We start from the raw sequence: 19,262 nt of genomic DNA, 5'->3' as shown, positions 1-19,262 counted from the left end.
ACTTTCTGGTAAGGATGGTAAAATAACTGATAAGTATGGGAAAAGGTGTATGCTTCTGCACCTCTGATTTTCAGAATTGTGAATTTTCGGGCGCATATGTTAGTTTATTCTGACTAATTTGTTAAAGTATGAGAAATGTTTTGTCTGCAGTTTCTTATTGTGAAGAAATATCTGCTTTAAATTGTTAATTTGTTCCATTTCAGAGGTCACAACTTATTGATGTGCTGTATGCCCCTGTTGATACTTTTTCCCAGAGCTATTGCCATTGGTACTGTTTTGAGAATATTTGCCCAGCTGCATTCTCAAAACCTCACAGAAGATGTGAAAAAATATATTTTAAATCCTCCTTTGAACAGAGAATTCGTTTTTGGACCCACTGTTGCAGAGGTTATTAAACAAATTTAATTAGAGGGATAAACTGATTCAGGGGTCCGAATGGAGAGATGATAAAATCAGCCAAGCAACGGAGAGTAGTACTGCTGGAATTGAAGTCTTGGTGAGTACCTTCATGAGGTGGACCCTGTTTTGTATAAAATCTCACCAAGGCAATACTGATATATAGACTGCATTTTAGATGGCATATACGATGGATAGAATTAGAATAAAAAATAAAAAAGACAGCTGGGTGCACAAGTCCCAGTATAAAAAAGTGCCCAACCCTGGTGCCAAGACTGAAAAAATGACAGTTTTGAATCCTCAAGACACTGAAACATTCCTGCAGTGGGGTTAGGACAGGCTCACTGGGAGGATGCCCCCCCCCATTGTAGAAGGAAGTAGTAGTCCACAAAAATCACAGAAACTGATAGGCCAAAGAAGAGCATGGACTGTTAGGGATAAAAAGTTATATATTGTTACTATTGTGCAAGAAGCCCAGAATTTCCAGACAGAAGATGTACAAAAAGATGGAGAGAAATTAGAGAAAAGAAAAATTCTTGCTTAACAAAAACTGTCAAAAGCTTCAAATGCAGATTTGTGGGGCATTTGGAAAAAGAAGACATTGTGGAAGTGCGAAAATATAAAGAAAAAATTCAGAGATTTTGGAAGGTATAAAAAAAATATGGACATGGGAAATAAAGAGATCTGATATGGCGCAATATTTATGCAAAGGAGAGAGCCAATTTAATCAGTATAGAATAGCAGCTCCAAATATGTTCTCAGAGAAATACAGGCAAAGGCACCCAGATATGGAAAATTTCACAGTACAAAAAATACAAAGGGGGAACGTAGAACAGAAGATTAGTAAAGAAGTTGTTAAAAAAAAAAATAGAAGCAGAAGTTATAGAATACCTGCGAAATGAAGGATTTGGTGTAGAAAGTCTAACATAGGTAATACATCGCATGATGGAAAAATGAGTCCGTCCCCAATTAAGGAGAAGTATGAGGAGCAGGTGGCATCTGAAGAAGAAATAAGGACATGGGGAAAGAAAAAGATATTTAATATGGTTCAATATTTATGCAAAGGAGAAAGCAAAATGAATCAATACAAAAAGAGCAGCACCAAAGATATTTGAAGAGAAATACAGGCAAAAAGGCATCTGGATAGGGAAACATTTATGATACAAGAAGTAAGAAAACAAAAAGAGAAAGCAGAAATGAGGATTAGAAATGGAGAAGTTATAAAAGTAGAAACTGAAGTTATGGATTACCTGCGAAGTGAAGGATTTAGAGTAGAAAATCTAACTCTGATATGACCACGATAGGATAGAATAATGAATCTGCAAATTGAAGAGAAACCAGTGGAGCAGGAAACATCTGATCAGTTGCCATATGAAGATACTTTGGAGCATTCAGTAGGAAACGTGTGTAAAAGTTCAGTTGGAGATGTGCAGCAAGGGAAGGAAGAGGAAACTATGGCAACTCTGATGCAGTCAGTGTTATGGAGTGGTAGGTCAATGAGTTCCCATATGAAAGAGCAATGGATGACACAGGATGAAACTGAAAAGAATATAGCACAAGAAAACATTCTGGAACTTTCTGTATAATGCCCACAGGAAATATAGAACTAAGAATGTATCCTCAGTTTAGAAGAAAATGATCAAATGGAAGAGTTGCTTGATTTAATAGAGATGGCTAAACATATTAAGATCAATGAAAGAAACTGACTTCAGAAAGTCAGTAAGACCCAGAATGTTAGACGTTTGATTAATCAAATGAACACAATAATCAGCACTGTTCATAGAAACTCATGTGATGTAACAGAAAGAAATAGGATATATTACTATGCATCTAAATTAATAACAGGTAAAGCTTTACAACAAAAGCACAGGGCAGTAAGGGGAGAAATCAAATGCCATCATGGAAGTATTGAATATAGAAAACTGTAAATCAGTTAAGAAGTGTCACTGTTGGAAGATTACAGAAGAATTAACAGACCAAGAAAAATACTCAAAGGCAGACATGAATGATAAAAGCAATGCCCAGTATCAGAACAGATCATGATCTGTTGTATGCTATTGCAAATAAAGTAAAGATATCAGCACAGGCAAAAAACTTAGAAGATAATGCAGGTAGATATAAAGGAAACGTACAAAATAGATGACCCAAAAAAGTTTTATAAGGAATTGGGAAACAAGGCAAAAGGAATTGAAACACCACAAAAAAAAGAAGAAATTGATATATTTTTGGAGAAATATCTATGAAGAGCCTGTGGAATATAAAGATGCTGAATGGATAGAAGACGTAAAAGAAAGAATAAGAAGTTTAAATGTACAATATATGAAATGGGATGAACTAACAGCCAGAGAAAGTGAAACAAAATTGAGAAATGCTCCTAGCTGGAAAACCCCAGACCCAGACCCAGATGCAGTACCTAACTTCTGGTAAAAAGTATTAACATTTTTACATGAAGATTTAGCTATGAGTAAGAACTATTTATATGCACACTCTAAACAGACGCCAACCTGATTAACTAGAGGAAAAACAATTCTCCTTCTTAAGAGTGAAGCTGCAAGCTATCCTAAAAACTATAGACTAATAACTTGCCTTCTGACTATGTATAAACTGTGCACATGAATTCATGCCAATAGAGTTTATAGTCATTTAGAAGAAAACTCATTCATGACAATAGGAACAAAAGGGTAGCAAAAGAAAAAAATCCTTTGATCATTTGTTGTTAAAGTCATAATGGAGAACTGTATAAAAGGGACAAATCTAAGTATAGCATGAATAGACTATAAAAAAGCATTTGACAGCATCCCACATTCATGGATAAGAGTGCTTACAAATGTATAAGATACACCCTTCACTGTGCAATTACATTATAGTGAGCATGGAACAGTGGCAAACCACTTTGCAGTTAAGCCATGATAAAAATTATTCCAGGGTTAAGAAATTCAAGGGGGGACATTGCTTTTTTGTCTTGCCCTTAACCCATTAAGCTGCCTACTTATCAGATTAGGTCATGGCTAAAATGTGGATTCCATAAAACCACAAAGTGTAAAGACTTCTCATCTTCTTTATGTGTATGATTTAAAATTATGATGATTGTCAGATGAGGAACTGAAAACACAACTGCAAGTGGTCAAAACTTTCCTCAGATGATATAAGAATGTCACTTGGTCTTGATAAATGTGCAGAAGTAGCCTTTAAGACAGGAAAGCTGCAGCACCAAGAAAATATCAGTTTGGGACAGGAATGTGTTATAAAAGAACTCGAGCAAGAGGGAGTATATAAATATTTGAGAATTGATGAAGGATCAACAATAAAACATGAACAAATGTGAATAAAACTTAGTAAGGAATATTTTAGAAGACTAAAATTAGTATTGGAACCAGCTTTGACATCTAAGAACAAAGTCCAGACAATAAACCAATTTGTTCTTCCTGTCTTAAGTAACAGTTTTGGAGTGATTGACTGGCCCCCAAAGGTATACGATCTGTTGGACAAGAAAACAAGAAAAGTGCTTCATGCTTATCAAATGATTTATAAAAATCAGTGTATACCAGTATTCTGAAGAAGGTGTGGGCCTCCTCGAAATTGATTATTTGTATAGATCCACAATCATAGGACTACATACATATTTGCTGACCTCACAAGATCCAAATGTAATAAGTTTTAAAACATGAGAATAAGTCTAAGATGACTTCTCTTCTTAGCAGAAACGTAGTGTTAAGCAGGAATGGAAATCGAACCAGAAGTAGATAAAAAATCAGACATCAACTGAATGTGCCAAAAAAAAAAAACAAACAAATCGAAAGAATATAAGGTGAAGGATCAGATGAGAAGGCAAGAAATGTGGAAAATGCATAAATATAGTTGCAAGTACAGAAAACTCTTGGAACAGCCTCGTGTTGATCAGGACCGAATGCAGGAAAGGTTAGGTAGAGGTGAATTTAAATCAAAAAATGAAAAGTTAATATTGGCGACCCAGGACAGTGGACTGCATACACAATGATTCACAAAGTCCATTGAACATGTGGACGAAACAGACAAATGCAGGTTTGGTAAAACAGAATTGGAAACAGTTGCACATCTTGGTGCTGGGTGTGATGCACTAATAATGGCAGAAGGATTGCATACTGAAAGGCATAATAGTGTGTTAAAACTGTTACATTGAGGATTCAACATTGCAATATTGAAGTAGCTGAGAAGTATTGGAAGCATGAGCCACAAAGCGTTATAGAAAATGTATCATACGAGATCACCCATTACCAACAGTTCAAAAAAATAAATGTGAGAAAACCAGATATAATAGTCTAGGAAAAGAAGACAAAAGTAGCATTGATGATTGAAATTGCTACACCCAATGACTACGATGTCTTGCGTGCAAAGAGACAAAGTGATAAAATACCAGTATTTACAGGCAGAAACAAGGGCAATGTGGAAGAAGGGCACTCAGACAGTCCTGATAGTAGTAGGAACAATAAGTCTTATAAAAAAGAATTTACATTTGTACTTGGATATGTTACTGATGCATTTAACTCCATACTGCAGGAGGAGTCAGTTCAGAGCACATTGTGGGTGCTGCGAAGAGCACTTCTGGCTAACATCAAAGACTGAAACTATTCTAATTTCATTAACTTTAATCATAGTTTGACTTGGGAATGGGGTCTATTCCCATCATGATATTAGAAACCCAAAAGACTTGGAGAAATTAAACTGCAAAAATAGATCTGTATGTACATCTGTTTCTAGGGTTTTTCATTCTGCAATTCTCATGATATCCATGGCAAGCAGCCACATGAGACAGATACAATGTATGGTATCTTAAGTCTCTTTGGTCCCAGCACCAGTACCCATTATCTTTTCAAATGCCAGTTGTTGGTTTTGTCAGAAGAAAAATCACTTGGTAAAGATGACCAAATTCCCTAAATCCTGGTCTCCCCTTGTTCCCATCCCCCTCACTGCTCCAAAGCAGTCAATCACCAGAGACTCTTCAGACTTTGCTATATCAGGAGGGATAAAAGTAGAATGTGTTTAGGATACCAAGGACAGACACAAGAACATAAATATAAAAGACTTGCTTTTTCTAATCAAGTCTGTCAACTCTCTGAATCAGCTTTAGTCACCTGGACCTATTCAAATTGTTAATGATAGTACCACTGTTATGTGGTACATCAACAGTCGAGGATAACCAGGTCTTGCTTCATTTGTAGACTACCCATGCTAGCTTTGGATATATCTTTATAGCGCATTCTCTCTGACCATCTTGTGTCCTGTGAGAGCAATATTGTGTGGCAGACGAGGTAAGCAGGACAAAGGCAGACCCTCATGGATGGAAACTAGATCAGGGAGTCTTCCAAGCTTTAATCTTATCTGTGGGGAGTTCCTCCGGTAGACCTCTTTGCCTTCTCTCTGAATAAGCAGCTGGCAAAATTCTGTTCCAGGACTCTATGCAAGAAGGCCTGGAAGACAGATGCCTTTTCCTTGCCTTGGTCTGAAATATTTCTGTATGCTTTTTCAACGGTTTCCACTGATGTCCAGAGTACTTCTGAAGATTCAGAAGGAATCCCCCAAGATCATTGTGGTACCTCCCTTCTGGCCCAGGCAGCAGTGGTTCTCCCTTCTTTTGGAAATGGCCAGGGACCGTTACTACAAGCTTCTTCACAAAAACGATTTACTAACACAAAAACAGTGGTATTTGATGTAACTTCAACTGGTTGCCTGGATACTATGCTGTTAATTCCCTTCAGGTACCTGCTTACTAGGTATGTGCAGCAGATAGGAATGGAGGCAAGAAACCTGCTGCAAGAAAATTGTATATTAGTAAATGGAAAATGTTTTGTATTTGGTGCCAGAAGCATAACCAGCACCCATTCAGGGCTTAACTTTTCCCTGGTTTTACAATATTTATGTGAGTTGCTATCCTGTGGCCTTTCTAACTCCTCCATCAAGGTTAATTTGTCGGCCGTTTCAGCATGTCTACCCATGGTTCTCTTATGATGCATTCTCATACTCATGTGAAAATGTTTTTAAAAGGGATTTTGCTTAAGAGACCTCCAAGAAAAGTGGTGACTCCTCCCTCATGTTCATCGTGCATACAGCTGCAGTAATCACAGATGGGTTCTCTGCCGTCAGGCGGGTCCTCGGTCGGCCGAATTCCAAAGTCTAGGTCCGGCGTCGGTTGTTGTCGCTTTCTTTCCTGACGTCAGTGAGGCAGGGGTATATAAGACACAGCCAACACCATTTTCTTCAGTCTTTTTTGCCGTGCGGTGCCCGAAGCAGAAGCAGTTCGCAAGTGCCGGTCGGCCAGCTCCTGAATTTACGAAAAATTGGAAACCGAAGTCTTCTTTAAAGCTAAGTACCCCGCTGGGGAAACTTTTCTTGCCTCAGACCGATGTCAGAAAAAGTTAACAATTGTATTTCTTGTGGGAAACAAATACCGCATAAGGATTTCCATTCCCTCTACATACCTTGTTTAGGCCCAGACCACGACGTCTCGGGCTGTCGCTTTTGCGCTACTTTCAATAAACGCACTATTAAGCGTCGGGCGGAGTTCGCCCAACACTTTTTTGGTAAAGCCTTTGATTATAAAATGTCGTCGGAGACTCCGACTACCGTTTTGTGCAAAAAATGCAAGGACAAGGACCGACTCGCGAGGTCCACGGTCTCCACCGACACGATGCCAAAACCGGCTACACGTGGTCCGGTTCTCAGCGAGACGCCTATGCAGTCCCCGACTACCGACGACACTTCTTTGGCGGTGTCTTCTCTAACCGAGACCGCAGGTACCTCGGCCCATACCCAGACTACAATCACCGAAGCCACTGTGAGCGTTGAGCCTCCTAATGTGGACAGGTCCACTTCCACCCATGGTGTCTTTAGACCCTCATCTTCCTTTTCCATTAAGGCCTTTACTAAGTCCAAATCAGCCAGGCATCCCAATAGGCCTGTTGCACAGGGCCCATCTCCAGTCCCCATGCCTAAAAAGCAGATGCTAAAAATTGCTAAGGATTTAATTACTCTTATCAGGGGTTCCCAACCCCCTCCAGACAAGAGACCCAGAGTGGAGGAGGATTCTCCCTCTTCTGATCATGGCTCCATTTTTACAGAACATTCTGATGTAGAGGAACACTCTTACTCCCCTTTTGAAGATTCTGATGCAGAGCAGTCCATTCCTTCTGTATCTCCTCCAGAGGATTTTTCTTTTGGGGAAACCTTGCACACCTTGAGGGAACACTTCCATTGGGAAGGCCAAGACTTTTCTGATTCCAAGAAAAGACTTAGGGAATTTCTTTTGTTACCTCAACACAGACCTCTGGCGATACCTCCTGTCTTGGACATACTTGATGATGTTTAGTCGAGGCTTGCCTTAATCCGGATTCCCTGCCTCCTGCCCCAGTCAAGCCTGATAGGTACTACAGAGTTCCTAACTCTCACCAATTTCTTTACAAAAGCCATAATGCTGACCCTGAAACCATTTCTCAAGGCCCCAAGGGAATGAAGGCCTCTACTGCTAAGAATCCACTACCTTCGAAGAGAGTCAAGATCCTTAGAAAGGTGGGGAAAAAGGTATATACCTCGGCCACCCTAGCCATGAGGGCCTTAAATTGTCAGTTCCATATGCTTAAATATCAGCAGTTTCTGTTATCACAGTTAAGAAATAAATTGTCTCAACCTGAACAACCAGATTTGAAGGAGTTGCAGGATATGATGCATAGTGCAGAACAAGTGGGTAAAACACCTTACAATGTGGCTATGATGCCCTAGAGGCCTCAAGTAGAGCTTCTGTTACAGGATCAGTCATTCGTAGACATGCCTGGCTTAGGGAACAAATCTTGCCTGATCATGTGAAAGCTAAACTACTAGATGCTCCTTTACAAAAGGATGTGCTACTTGGTACTAATGCTGAGGAGATACTACGGAAAATGGAAGAAAAAGCCAAATCTATGCAAACTGTCAAAGCTTTTCTACAGGTTCAACCACCACGTTTTAGCAGAAATTGGCCTTCTAAAAACTGGTCCTTTCCAGCCACGGACAAGCCCCAAAGAGGTAGATACAGGCACAAGGGGCAGAGGACAATCACAAGGATCATATAGAGGCAGGCAATGGCAAACTCCAGCACCAAGAGGTGGCGAAGACAGTGCACAACAATACAGGAAACAAACCCAATGACTTCCTCCTTTCCATGCCAAGCAAGTCTCAGCTGGCAGCACCCTTGGGAGGAAAGCTGGCATTATTTACAAGAAATTGGCATATTGTCACAACAGACAAATGGATCCTGGACGTTATAAACAGAGGCTACAGATTTCATTTTCACACTCTTCCAAAAATGAGAGGCATGCCAAACCTGCCACAGAATCAAAGGGCAGAGGCACAACTACAAATTTCAAAGCTCATGGACATGAAAGCTATTCAAGAGGTACCTACTCACGAACAAGGTCAAGGTTTTTATTCCAGACTATTCCTGGTACCAAGGAAAGGAACCGACTGGAGACCCATTTTGGACTTATCCATCCTAAACACATTTTTACTCATACCAAAATTCAAGATGCTCACATTACAGCAGCTTCTTCCCATGCTGGGCAAGGAGTTTTGGCTGGTAACATTGGACCTCAAGGAGGCATACCTGCATGTCCCAATCAGACAAATCTGCAGAAGATACCTCAGATTTCTTGCAGGTTCAATCCACTATCAATTCTCTGCATTGCCCTTTGGCTTATCTACTGTGCCCAGAGTATTCACGAAATGCCTGGCATCGGTAATTGCCTACTGCAGGATTCAAGGGATACAAATTTACCCTTATTTGGACAACTGCCTGATCCAAGTGGACGGCAAGCACATACTTCTGGAACATCTGGCTTATGTAACACGGATGCTGAATTCTCTGGGATACACAGTCAACAAAGAGAAATCCAGGCTAACACCATCTCAGAAAATATCTTTCCTGGGTGCCAACTTGGACACAAACACCCAGATGGCCTATCTTACGCCAGAAAAACAGGGGCAACTAACTCAGTACTTCAAAATACTAGCAAATTGTACCAGGCTTACTGCAAGGAAAATCCTGCAGGCTCTGGGCTTCATGGCATCTTGCATTCTTTTAATCCCATGTGCAAAGTTGCATATGAGGAAACTTCAATGGTACCTAAAAAAACCTATGGTCTCAACACAGCCACAGTTTGGAAACAATAATACCAATAATTCCATGTTTGCAAAAGGAATTTCTATGGTGGGCCCAAGCATGTAAAACAAACACAGGTCTCCCATTCTGCAAGCCTCAAGCAAATCAAGTCATCACAACAGACGCCTCAGATTACGCCTGGGGGGGCGCACATGACAGACAGGTGCATTCAGGGCAAATGGTCCCAAAAGGAAAAGCACCTTCACATCAATCAGAAAGAAATGCTAGCAGTGATAAATGCAATTACAGCTTTCAAGGACCTCCTGCATCCAGGACAATTATTGATAAGAACAGACAACGCCACAGTAATGTGGTACATAAACAAACAAGGAGGAACACATTCATACCCCCTGTGCAGACTAGCCATGACACTTTGGAACTTGGCTCTGGAATGGCAAATCGAACTTCAAGCACAGTACTTGCCAGGTTTGGAAAACACGCTGGCAGACAATCTAAGCAGAAATATGACAGATCCACACGAATGGAAGTTGCATCCTCAAGTGTTTACAAAGATAATCCAAGCGTGGGGAAGGCCAGACATAGATCTCTTCGCCTCCCACAGAAATCATCAATTGGAAAAAGTGTTAAGGACCTTTCATCCAAAGGCCTGGAGAGTGGACGCCCTTTCATTCAGTTGGGCAGCATGGACAGTTTACACTTTCCCACCTCTGCCTCTTCTGCCCAAGTTGCTCTTGAAAGCAAGAGCAGACAGACCGAAGATGATACTGATTGCTCCAGACTGGCCAAGACAACACTGGTACCCACTCCTGAGGAGCCTAACACATACTCCTGCCTGGTCCCTACCTCTAATGCCTCTTCTACTGACTCAGCACAGCTACAAAACTCTTCACAGTCAGCTGAAAACACTCAATCGCGCTTCATGGAAAATTCCTTAACACCACAACAGACCCTACTCACCAAAGAGGTGCAGGATGTCATTTTGGAGGCCAGAAGGCCATCTACTAGAAAGGCTTACTCCGCAAAATGGAAACTGTTTTGCTCTTGGAATGAGAAAAAAGGCCAGGATCCTAGAAAACTGAATTTGCTTCAGGTACTACAGTATCTAGCTGAACTGCTGAACAGTGGACTTGCATTTTCCTCCATAAAAATCCATGCCTCAGCCATTTCTGCAGAATTCAACACTGATCCACCCTTACTCTCTCACCCACTCTTAAGACAGTTCCTCAGAGGGGCTAAGAATATAAGACCACCAAGGAAACAACCAATGCCAGCCTGGGATCTTAATTACATTCTAGAAAAATTAACATTGCCTCCCTTTGAACCAGCTGCCTCAACAGATTTGCAATATTTGTCCTGGAAAACAGCTTTCCTTCTGGCCATTACCTCAGCTCGTAGGGTTTCGGAACTACAAGCCCTCATGGCTGTGCAGCCCTTTCTCATCTTCCATCAGGACAGGGTTTCCATTTTAACCAACCCGTCATTTATGCCTAAAGTGGTATCCAGGGTAGCTTTAAATCAAGCCATACACTTACCTACCTTTTGCCCCAATCCTCAAAACAAAGGGGAAAGGCTGCTACACTCCTTAGACATCCATAGACAGCTACGTTATTATTTGGACAGAACAAAGCCTTTCAGGAAATCAGAACAACTTTGTGTCCTATGCTGTAGGAGCTCAAAGGAAGCCAGTTACCAAACAGACAATTTCAAAATGAATAGGCCACTGCATACGGTTTTGTTACTCCTATCATGGAAAACCTGTCCCTACAGGCATTAGATCCCACTCCACCAGGGCCACAGCTACCTCTACAGCCTTCCTCAGAGGAGTTCCTACCAAAGATATTTTGGAGGCAGCCGCTTGGAGTTCTGTGCATACCTTCACAAAACACTACCACCTGCCTTTATATTCCAAAACTAGAGCAGGCTTTGCCACTGCTGTGTTGCAGGGCATTCTGGCTCATCCCAGTTCCACCTAGTGCCTACCACCCTGTGCGTAGCTTTGGGATTCTACCCATCTGTGATTACTGCAGCTGTATGCACGATGAGCATAGTACAGTTTTGTAGCTACCATAAATGTAGATGTTCGAGTGCTAATACAGCTGCAGTACAGGTTTCCCTCCCTCCTTCCCCTCTTGGTAAAGGCCTAGGGCCTAACCCCTCTTCATACAACCTGTTTGGGTTATCCTTCTATGGTATATTTGCTTGCAACTACTGATTTTTGATTATATTGCATTGCATGTATATAAATATAATTTATGTATTGCCTTCCTTCTGGGGGCACCTGACATCTGGGGCAAGAAAGACTGAAGAAAATGGCGTCGGCTGTGTCTTATATACCCCTGCCTCACTGACGTCAGGAAAGAAAGCGACAACAACCGACGCTGGACCTAGACTTTGGAATTCGGCCGACCGAGGACCCGCCTGACGGCAGAGAACCCATCTGTGATTACTGCAGCTGTATTAGCACTCGAACATCTACATTTATGGTAGGTACAAAACTGTACTTTTTCTTAATTGTGTGTTAGAGAAGCTAATATTTGCTCCTTTTGAACCTGCTCATTGGGTTGACTTGAAGTTCAGAACATCAAAAATTTTACTGATTGCTCTGACCTCTGCAAGAACTGTATCTGAGTTTCAAGCCATTATGGTGAGTCATCTCTATCTCATTTTCCACTGAGACAGGGTTTCTTTAAGAACTAATCCTTATGTTATGACTAAAGTAGTATTCAAGTTTACTCTAAGCCAAACTGTCAATCTTCCTGTTTTCTACACTGCACCTAAAAATGAGGAAAAAAAAGAATAGTCTGTACTTCACATGTCCACAGACAACTCAAGTACGGTCTTCAGATTATTTCTTGTGAGGGTAAGAAGGGACAACCTATGTCTAAACATATTTCCAAGTGGTTGTCTTAGACTATTAACATTTGTTATCCTCGCCATAACAAAATTGTTTCTGGCAGGGTCAAGGCTTGCTCTACTATGGATCTGACTTCGCCTATGGCTTTTTGGAATCTCAGATCTTGGATTCTTGAAGTATTCTTGAAGCAGCAACTTAGTCCTCTGTACATACTTTTACAAAGCACTACAAGCTTCATTCCTTCTCTAGGTCTAGATCAAGCTTTGCTAGGGTCATTCTCCAGGGGTCAGGGACCCTTCCCTTTCCATCTTCCAAATGATGTAAGCTAGGGTTGTCTACCTATATTGCTAAGGCTACTGCAGTAGTGATCAGTATGACTAACATATTACAGTTGTGTAAGTAAACTTACCATAACAGTAGATGTTCAAACGAACACTGCTGCAGTAGCCATTCCCTACTTCCACCCCCACCTTAGTTTTTTTTTTTAGTATATTTGCCTGTGTGTGTGTGTGTGTGTGTGTGTGTGTGTGTGTGTGTGTGTGTGTGTGTGTGTGTGTATATATATATATATATATATATATATATATATATATATATATATATCTATACATACATGTAATATATGTATATATATATATATATATATATATATATACATACATATAATATATGTATATATATATATATATATATATATATATGTATGTATATGTATATGTATACAATATATATGGTTTACCTTCAAAATGTTGCAGCCCACATCGTCGAAGCTGAAAATGACAAAACCAAAACGTAGTAAGTGCAGAATCATGAACTGCTGAAACATCATCTTTCCACTCCGGGAAAGTAATCACTTGACCACCAACAAAAAATAATCGGGTAGGAAATTACACCCATGGAAGTGTGGGGCTTCACTCACCATCCCTTACTTAAGTATACCAACTCCGAGATCGCACTACAGCAGAGAAAGGGCAAAGTTCACCTTGGTGACCAAGTGGTTACTTTCCTGGAGAGGAAAGACGATGTTCCGGGAGTTTGTGATTCTGCAGTTACATTTTGGTCTCACCGTTTTCAGCTTCAACTATGTGGGCTGCAGTGATTTAAAAGGGAACCATATATGTATATATGTATGCCCACTCAATGTTTGGCCTCCCTCTCTCATTTAGCATGAAAGCTCTGAAAGGCTTAGCGCTCAAACTTGTCTTTCTAGGTAGCTCACCTTGACATGCCTAACCGTTGTGTGGAAAGTGCTGTGAAGCTTGGCTGGCTGGCTGTTATATCCTTAGCTGGGTATAACCCATATAGCTAAGGCTTCTGAAGCAGTGATCATTCGAACATCTGCTGTTATGGTAAGGAGACTTACACAACTGTACTTGTGGTATGTTCATGTAAAGGTGTGGGTGATATGTGATGGTCACAGACCAATATGTTTGGTGGGAGGGTAGCCTCCATTTTGTGTAGATATGTACATTTTTCACGGACTCTGTCAAGTACACCAAGTAATAGTTTGTCTGTGAGAATTTGGCAATTCCTACACTGCTGCACTTTGTGTTACGTAGCTAGTTGTAGAAAATACACAAGTCTCTTGGGCTACCATTTTGGCAAGTTGAGTCTATGACTCATAAAAAGGATAAGAGAACAAAAATATAGCAATAGATTTGCCTAAAAGGTTAAAATATCTTAAGAGATCGTAGTAGCAGTAAGCAATTAAAAACCTACAAGAGTGTAAGCAGTGAGTAGGGGAAGTTCAGGTGAAGTAAGTACAGGACATTAATACAAGACAGTACAGCAGCTGCAGCAGTAAGCATGTTTTGCTTAGTGTCGTCCTGCTTCTCAGCATGCGGTTAAGAGCAACGGGTAGCAGCCCTGTGCAAACATGGTTAACTTACACCAATGCGATAGTGCTGAAAAACGCAGCAAGCACATTGGCCAGTAGCAAAAATAAAAATGGTAGTTTAGATCACTTTGAGGAAAACTCCAGAAAAGCACCAGCTAGTTCCTGTACAGCATTAGCTTCTATAGCACTGACTTCATTAGGGACAGTAGTATTTTTAATGGGAAGCAAGTGTGTACTGGATGTGTGTCTCCACTCTTCCTTCACCTCTTCTCAGACAGATTTATGTCATCTCGCCAGCATAGCTTTGCATCAGAATCCACATTACAACTAGAGCTGTGTGCGGCTTGTTCAGTCATTCATTTAACATCATGATGTGAACCTTTACCCATGCTATGACCAGACAGTTGTTCTGAGATGGATAATATGTACCTCCCAGCAATCAGCCCATTTCCTGTCCCTCTATGCACTGTTGAGTATTGTATTGTATTTTAACAAGTGTTGGAGTCCTGATGCACGACACCCAGTGAGAACCCTCCATCCACCTAACTGCTGATGCAGTTTTAGAAGTGTATTCTGTGGCATTGGTGAGATTTTTGCCATGTGATTTCAACTGCCCACTTTCAAGACAGCATTCAAGAATTCCATCAGTGTACCACACAAAATCTTTCTGTAGCCTTGTCTTACTAATGCTGATATCAGTAGTTAAATATAACCGCATATAACTTCTTTCCACATACAAATAGTCCTTCAAGTGAAGACCTATAATTTATGTTTTCTTTCTTTGTTACAAAACAGTAATTCTAGTTCTAAAACATTCCCTGGCAGAGGTGGCATTTACCCTTTGTAGTCTCAACACCTGGCATCCTGTTTTCTTAGCGGTGTCAGAACTTTGTAATTTCCTTCCTTATAGGTGTAGCCATATGTCATCAAGTTGAGAGCTTTTTATAAAGGTTGAATTACAGTTCATTGATAATCCTTTAAATTCCAAATAACCTTTTTACCTGTGTTTCATAATAGTGTCTAGTAGTTAGTTATTAAGCGAACTGTCATCCCTTTGAGATATTGTCTGATAACCAGTGTGAATGTGAGAACAAAAGCAGGCATCAGGACTGTACAAGGACTAAGTTCACTATTCTTAAGTGTGGGATGTTACACCATTTAATAAACATTCCATGAAGTGTGGAACAGTTTTGCTTTTGTTTACGGCAGCTTTGTCATAGTATCAACTTTGTATTGTTTACACACACTTTTTAGCCTCCTCTTCTGTTTTATAACATTGTTTTAAATTGTCCACTAATTAGTATTAGCCTGGCAGTTTAGAATTCTTTGCAGCTTTAGTTGGATTCACATTCAGTCAATGTACATGCTTTTAGAAACTAGCGCAAATTACAGGGTCTCGGAAAACACAAAGAAATGGTGAATTAGAGGCTCTATTTGCAAATCTGTATTGATTCTGCAGAAAGAAAAATACTTGTCTAGTGTTACTCTCTCATATATTTGCTTTTGTGGTTAGTAAAAGAACAGGATATTGTGACAGATGTACTGTGTTCGCCTTTTATATTTTTGTGGCAAGTACAACAGAGTTACTGGTCAGGCATTAATGAGTAGCTGGCTAGTTGTAAATGAATAAAAATGGTGTTATACTATCCGTTTAAATGTGCAACTTTTGGACTTTTTTGCCAAAAAAACAGGCAAGTTGGCAGTCGATATTTACATCATGAGCAAAGGTTAAGGGAATTGTATTTACATTGTCTTTTTTTTCTGTTGGAGTATAACAAGTGTAAGCACATGCAGAGACAGATAGTACATTAACCAAAATAAGAGAGGGAGAGGGGAGGATAGAGACATAGGCAGACACTGTTATTACCTTAACATTGTGGTCTTTTGGGGTCGAGGGGGTCGGGATGGAATGATGAAAGTGTTGAAGTCTGTTAATTAAACCAAGCAGCCTTACACACAAAAAAGTCAGTCTGAGCAACACCATTCTTTCCTGGGGCTTCTGATCTTGGGTAACCCTAAGTTGTTGGTTCTGTAGGTGACTGTTATATAATGCTGAGCACTATCCTGCACAGCTTCGAAACCATATGTAACTGATTTATTTCTTTAGTAATTTAAAATGTTACAAAATTAGGATCATGTTATCCAGAAATGCTTCTTTTGACTGATGCTTGCATTTATGTTGCTATAGATGATATAGGGGCACACATGAATGTAGGAAGAACTTACAAAAATTTAAACAAAACCAAAGACGCTGAAGATGCATACCTAATTGCCAAGTCATTGATGCCACAGGTATGTTGTTTCTTTATTTTTGGTGAGTGTTACACCATTGCATTTAGTACCTGCTACATTATTGTTTCTGTTACACATTACTATTCAGAACTTAATTTGTTTTACTAAAGTTGGTATGTTGTTAGATTAATTTTTATATGTCAAGGCTAAGATGTTTGAATGTAATGTATAACAATTTGTATACAGGTCTGGAATCTTTAAAAAAAAAAAAAAAATGGGTTTCTTAGCAGCATCAACATGTTGAAATGTTACTGGATTTTTTCATGAGTCTTTCAAGTAATTGTTTTCAGAGTGTAGGATGGTGTCATCACTATATGGTTTTCTGCATATTTCAGTGAACATTTTAATTTTCTGTTCACATTTATCTAAACTTTGGTTGCTGATGCATTTTGTGCTTGTTCTCCATTTTTTCTGATTTATTTTTTTACAGGATAGATTAGTATAACTGTAGTATGCATGTCAGAAATGGTTATCTAAAGTAATGTGAAAGAATAAAAGACAGATATAATTGCAATGTTAAAAGAATATGTAGCCTAATTAAACAGATGACCACTAGTTATGAAGCAGTAGTAGGATTAAAAAACTCAGAAAAAAATAACAAAGTCAACCAAGAATGAATATTGCCCAACGGCCACAGGACCCGGTTGCCACAAAGGAAGAAAGGCAGATAAATTCAAAACACTTTAATGTGTTAAAATAATAGTCAAACCAACTGCTAAAAACAGCAAAAACAATTGTCTCGGTCAATACCGAGATTCTTCAGAAGTAAAAATGTAATTAAATAAACAGCCATTAAATAGTTCAAAATACATCACATACCCATAATACCCCCACACTTATTTAAAGTGGAATTACATCCCATTTAGTATGACTGTCAGCCATAAGACCATTGTTACACAATATGCCCACAAAATTGATGTGCCAAACGGGTAGAAAAAAATGCCATTATCAATTTTGTGGGCAGTAATATGACAAATTTTATGACTGATTTTAATGATTTGGTTTATAGATAGAGATATGTGGTTTGAAATGTAATAAGATTTTTTGGTTTATTATTTATTGCCATATCCAGCATCATTTATTTAACAATGGTCTTATGGCTGACAGACTAAATGGGATGTAATTCCACTTTAAATAAGCGTGGGGGTATTATGGGTATGTAATGTATTTTGAACTATTTAATGGCTGTTTATTTAATTACATTTTTACTTCTGAAGAAGCTCGGTATTGACCGAGCGAAAGTGCTTGAGGCAATTGTTTTTGCTGTTTTTAGCAGTTGGTTTGACTGTTATTTTAACACATTAAAGGATTAGAGTAAACCTTTTAGAAGTTTTCAGAGGGTCTGTTTATTGCATTGATTAACCTTCCCCAGGAAGCTTTGAAATCATAACTGTTGGATGGATTTAGTGGTGCCAGGGATGGGCTTAAATCAAATCTAAGCAAGGTAGGTAGAAGGTTATTTATTTATTTACGTGTGTGTGTGTGTGTGTGTGTGTGTGTGTTTGTGAGACATTTGTTAACCTGGTAAGTGGGCTGCTGCTTGACCCTTTTCTGCAGAGGTATAGGTGGCTCGTCTAGCACCCTGTAATGATCCCACAAACTACTTCCCACCCTCTCAGCTCTTCAAGTGAAGAACAAAAAAAAAGGCTTTGGATTGGCTTCCTAGTCAATCATGCCCTACCAAATCCACCCCAGCCATCAATATAACACCAAAGTAAAATTATTCAGATTACTGTTGGAAGCAGAATGGCTTCTTACATTAATTCAGCCAATGCACAGTCCTCAATGTAAAAAGCCAATATCAAACTCCAAACTCAAGTGTCTTTCTGTATTGGCAGTTCAGTACAAAAAAAGAGGAACTGCAGAGACAACCTATCCACCACGTCCCCTAACAATTTGCTCTTGGGACAGTCATTCCCCTTCATCCCACTCTTGTTACACTACTGCTTTTCTGCCACAGTCTGGCCCTCTAGGTACAAACAGCAATACTGACAGCATAGATTAGCTTGGATGAGCATTGTATATAGTAATACTTGGCAACAAACTGAACAATATTTAGACATATATACATAGAGATGTGTATACAGTCATGTATATGATAGCTTTCCTCATAATTAAAGATGGTATTTTCTAACTACAGTAGTCCTTGATGGTGAAAGTAACTTTTTTTATGTTCATGCCCAAAACACATACTTTTGTAGTCTGTAATTTTGTTTCTCCCATAAAGAAGAACCATCTGAAATTCAACAGAATAACAGGTTACATCTACATTTTGAAACATTGTAGTGACTTTAGTATGCAGTTATGATATACTGTGCTACTTAAGCAGTCACACTGAATTTCTGTTTTGAGATGAGCTTTCCATTGTTTTTTAAACAGTGGAAATTTGTCAGCTGTGGAGATTTTGTGGCTAGCTTAGAGAAAGCCTTTTCACAGGATGCAAAGGAGAATTGGTGTCTATGCAGTTTAAGATGATCCTGGCTTCTCAGTGAATAAGACAAGCCCTGCACTGTAAGTGTGTTGGCAGGTGGTGAGCAATAACTTTCATGAAGCAGTTTGAAAGTTAGTGTTTAGTAGAAAGCTGGTCCTTACAGTGATGGGTAACAGTTTTGTATTTGTATGGTTAAAGAAGTATTACTCTCTTACTTAGGTGGAAGCTGCGGTGGTGGTACTGCGCTAGCGTTGTCGCCTCACAGTAAGACGGTGTCTTGTTCGATTCTCAGCTAAAGCGTCTTCTTTGTGGAGACGTGCATGAA

General features: G+C 39.6%; 1 protein-coding gene across 1 annotated transcript in view; it reads left to right on the top strand.

Annotated features, from left to right (window-relative positions):
• The window catches only part of TMTC3 (transmembrane O-mannosyltransferase targeting cadherins 3), a gene marked incomplete in the record, with an annotated part of 998,858 nt that overhangs the window by 833,867 nt on the left and 145,729 nt on the right, over window positions 1–19,262 (top strand). Inside the window, 1 exon segment of the mRNA XM_044087864.1 lies at window positions 16,403–16,506. Within this exon segment, the coding sequence (XP_043943799.1) occupies window positions 16,403–16,506 (104 nt within the window).

Source organism: Protopterus annectens, chromosome 11.part0, assembly GCF_019279795.1.
Source record: "Protopterus annectens isolate FY-2018-M chromosome 11.part0, PAN1.0, whole genome shotgun sequence".
In the NCBI taxonomy this organism is placed as follows: domain Eukaryota; kingdom Metazoa; phylum Chordata; order Ceratodontiformes; family Protopteridae; genus Protopterus; species Protopterus annectens.
This window is presented reverse-complemented; position numbering and strand designations above follow the sequence as displayed.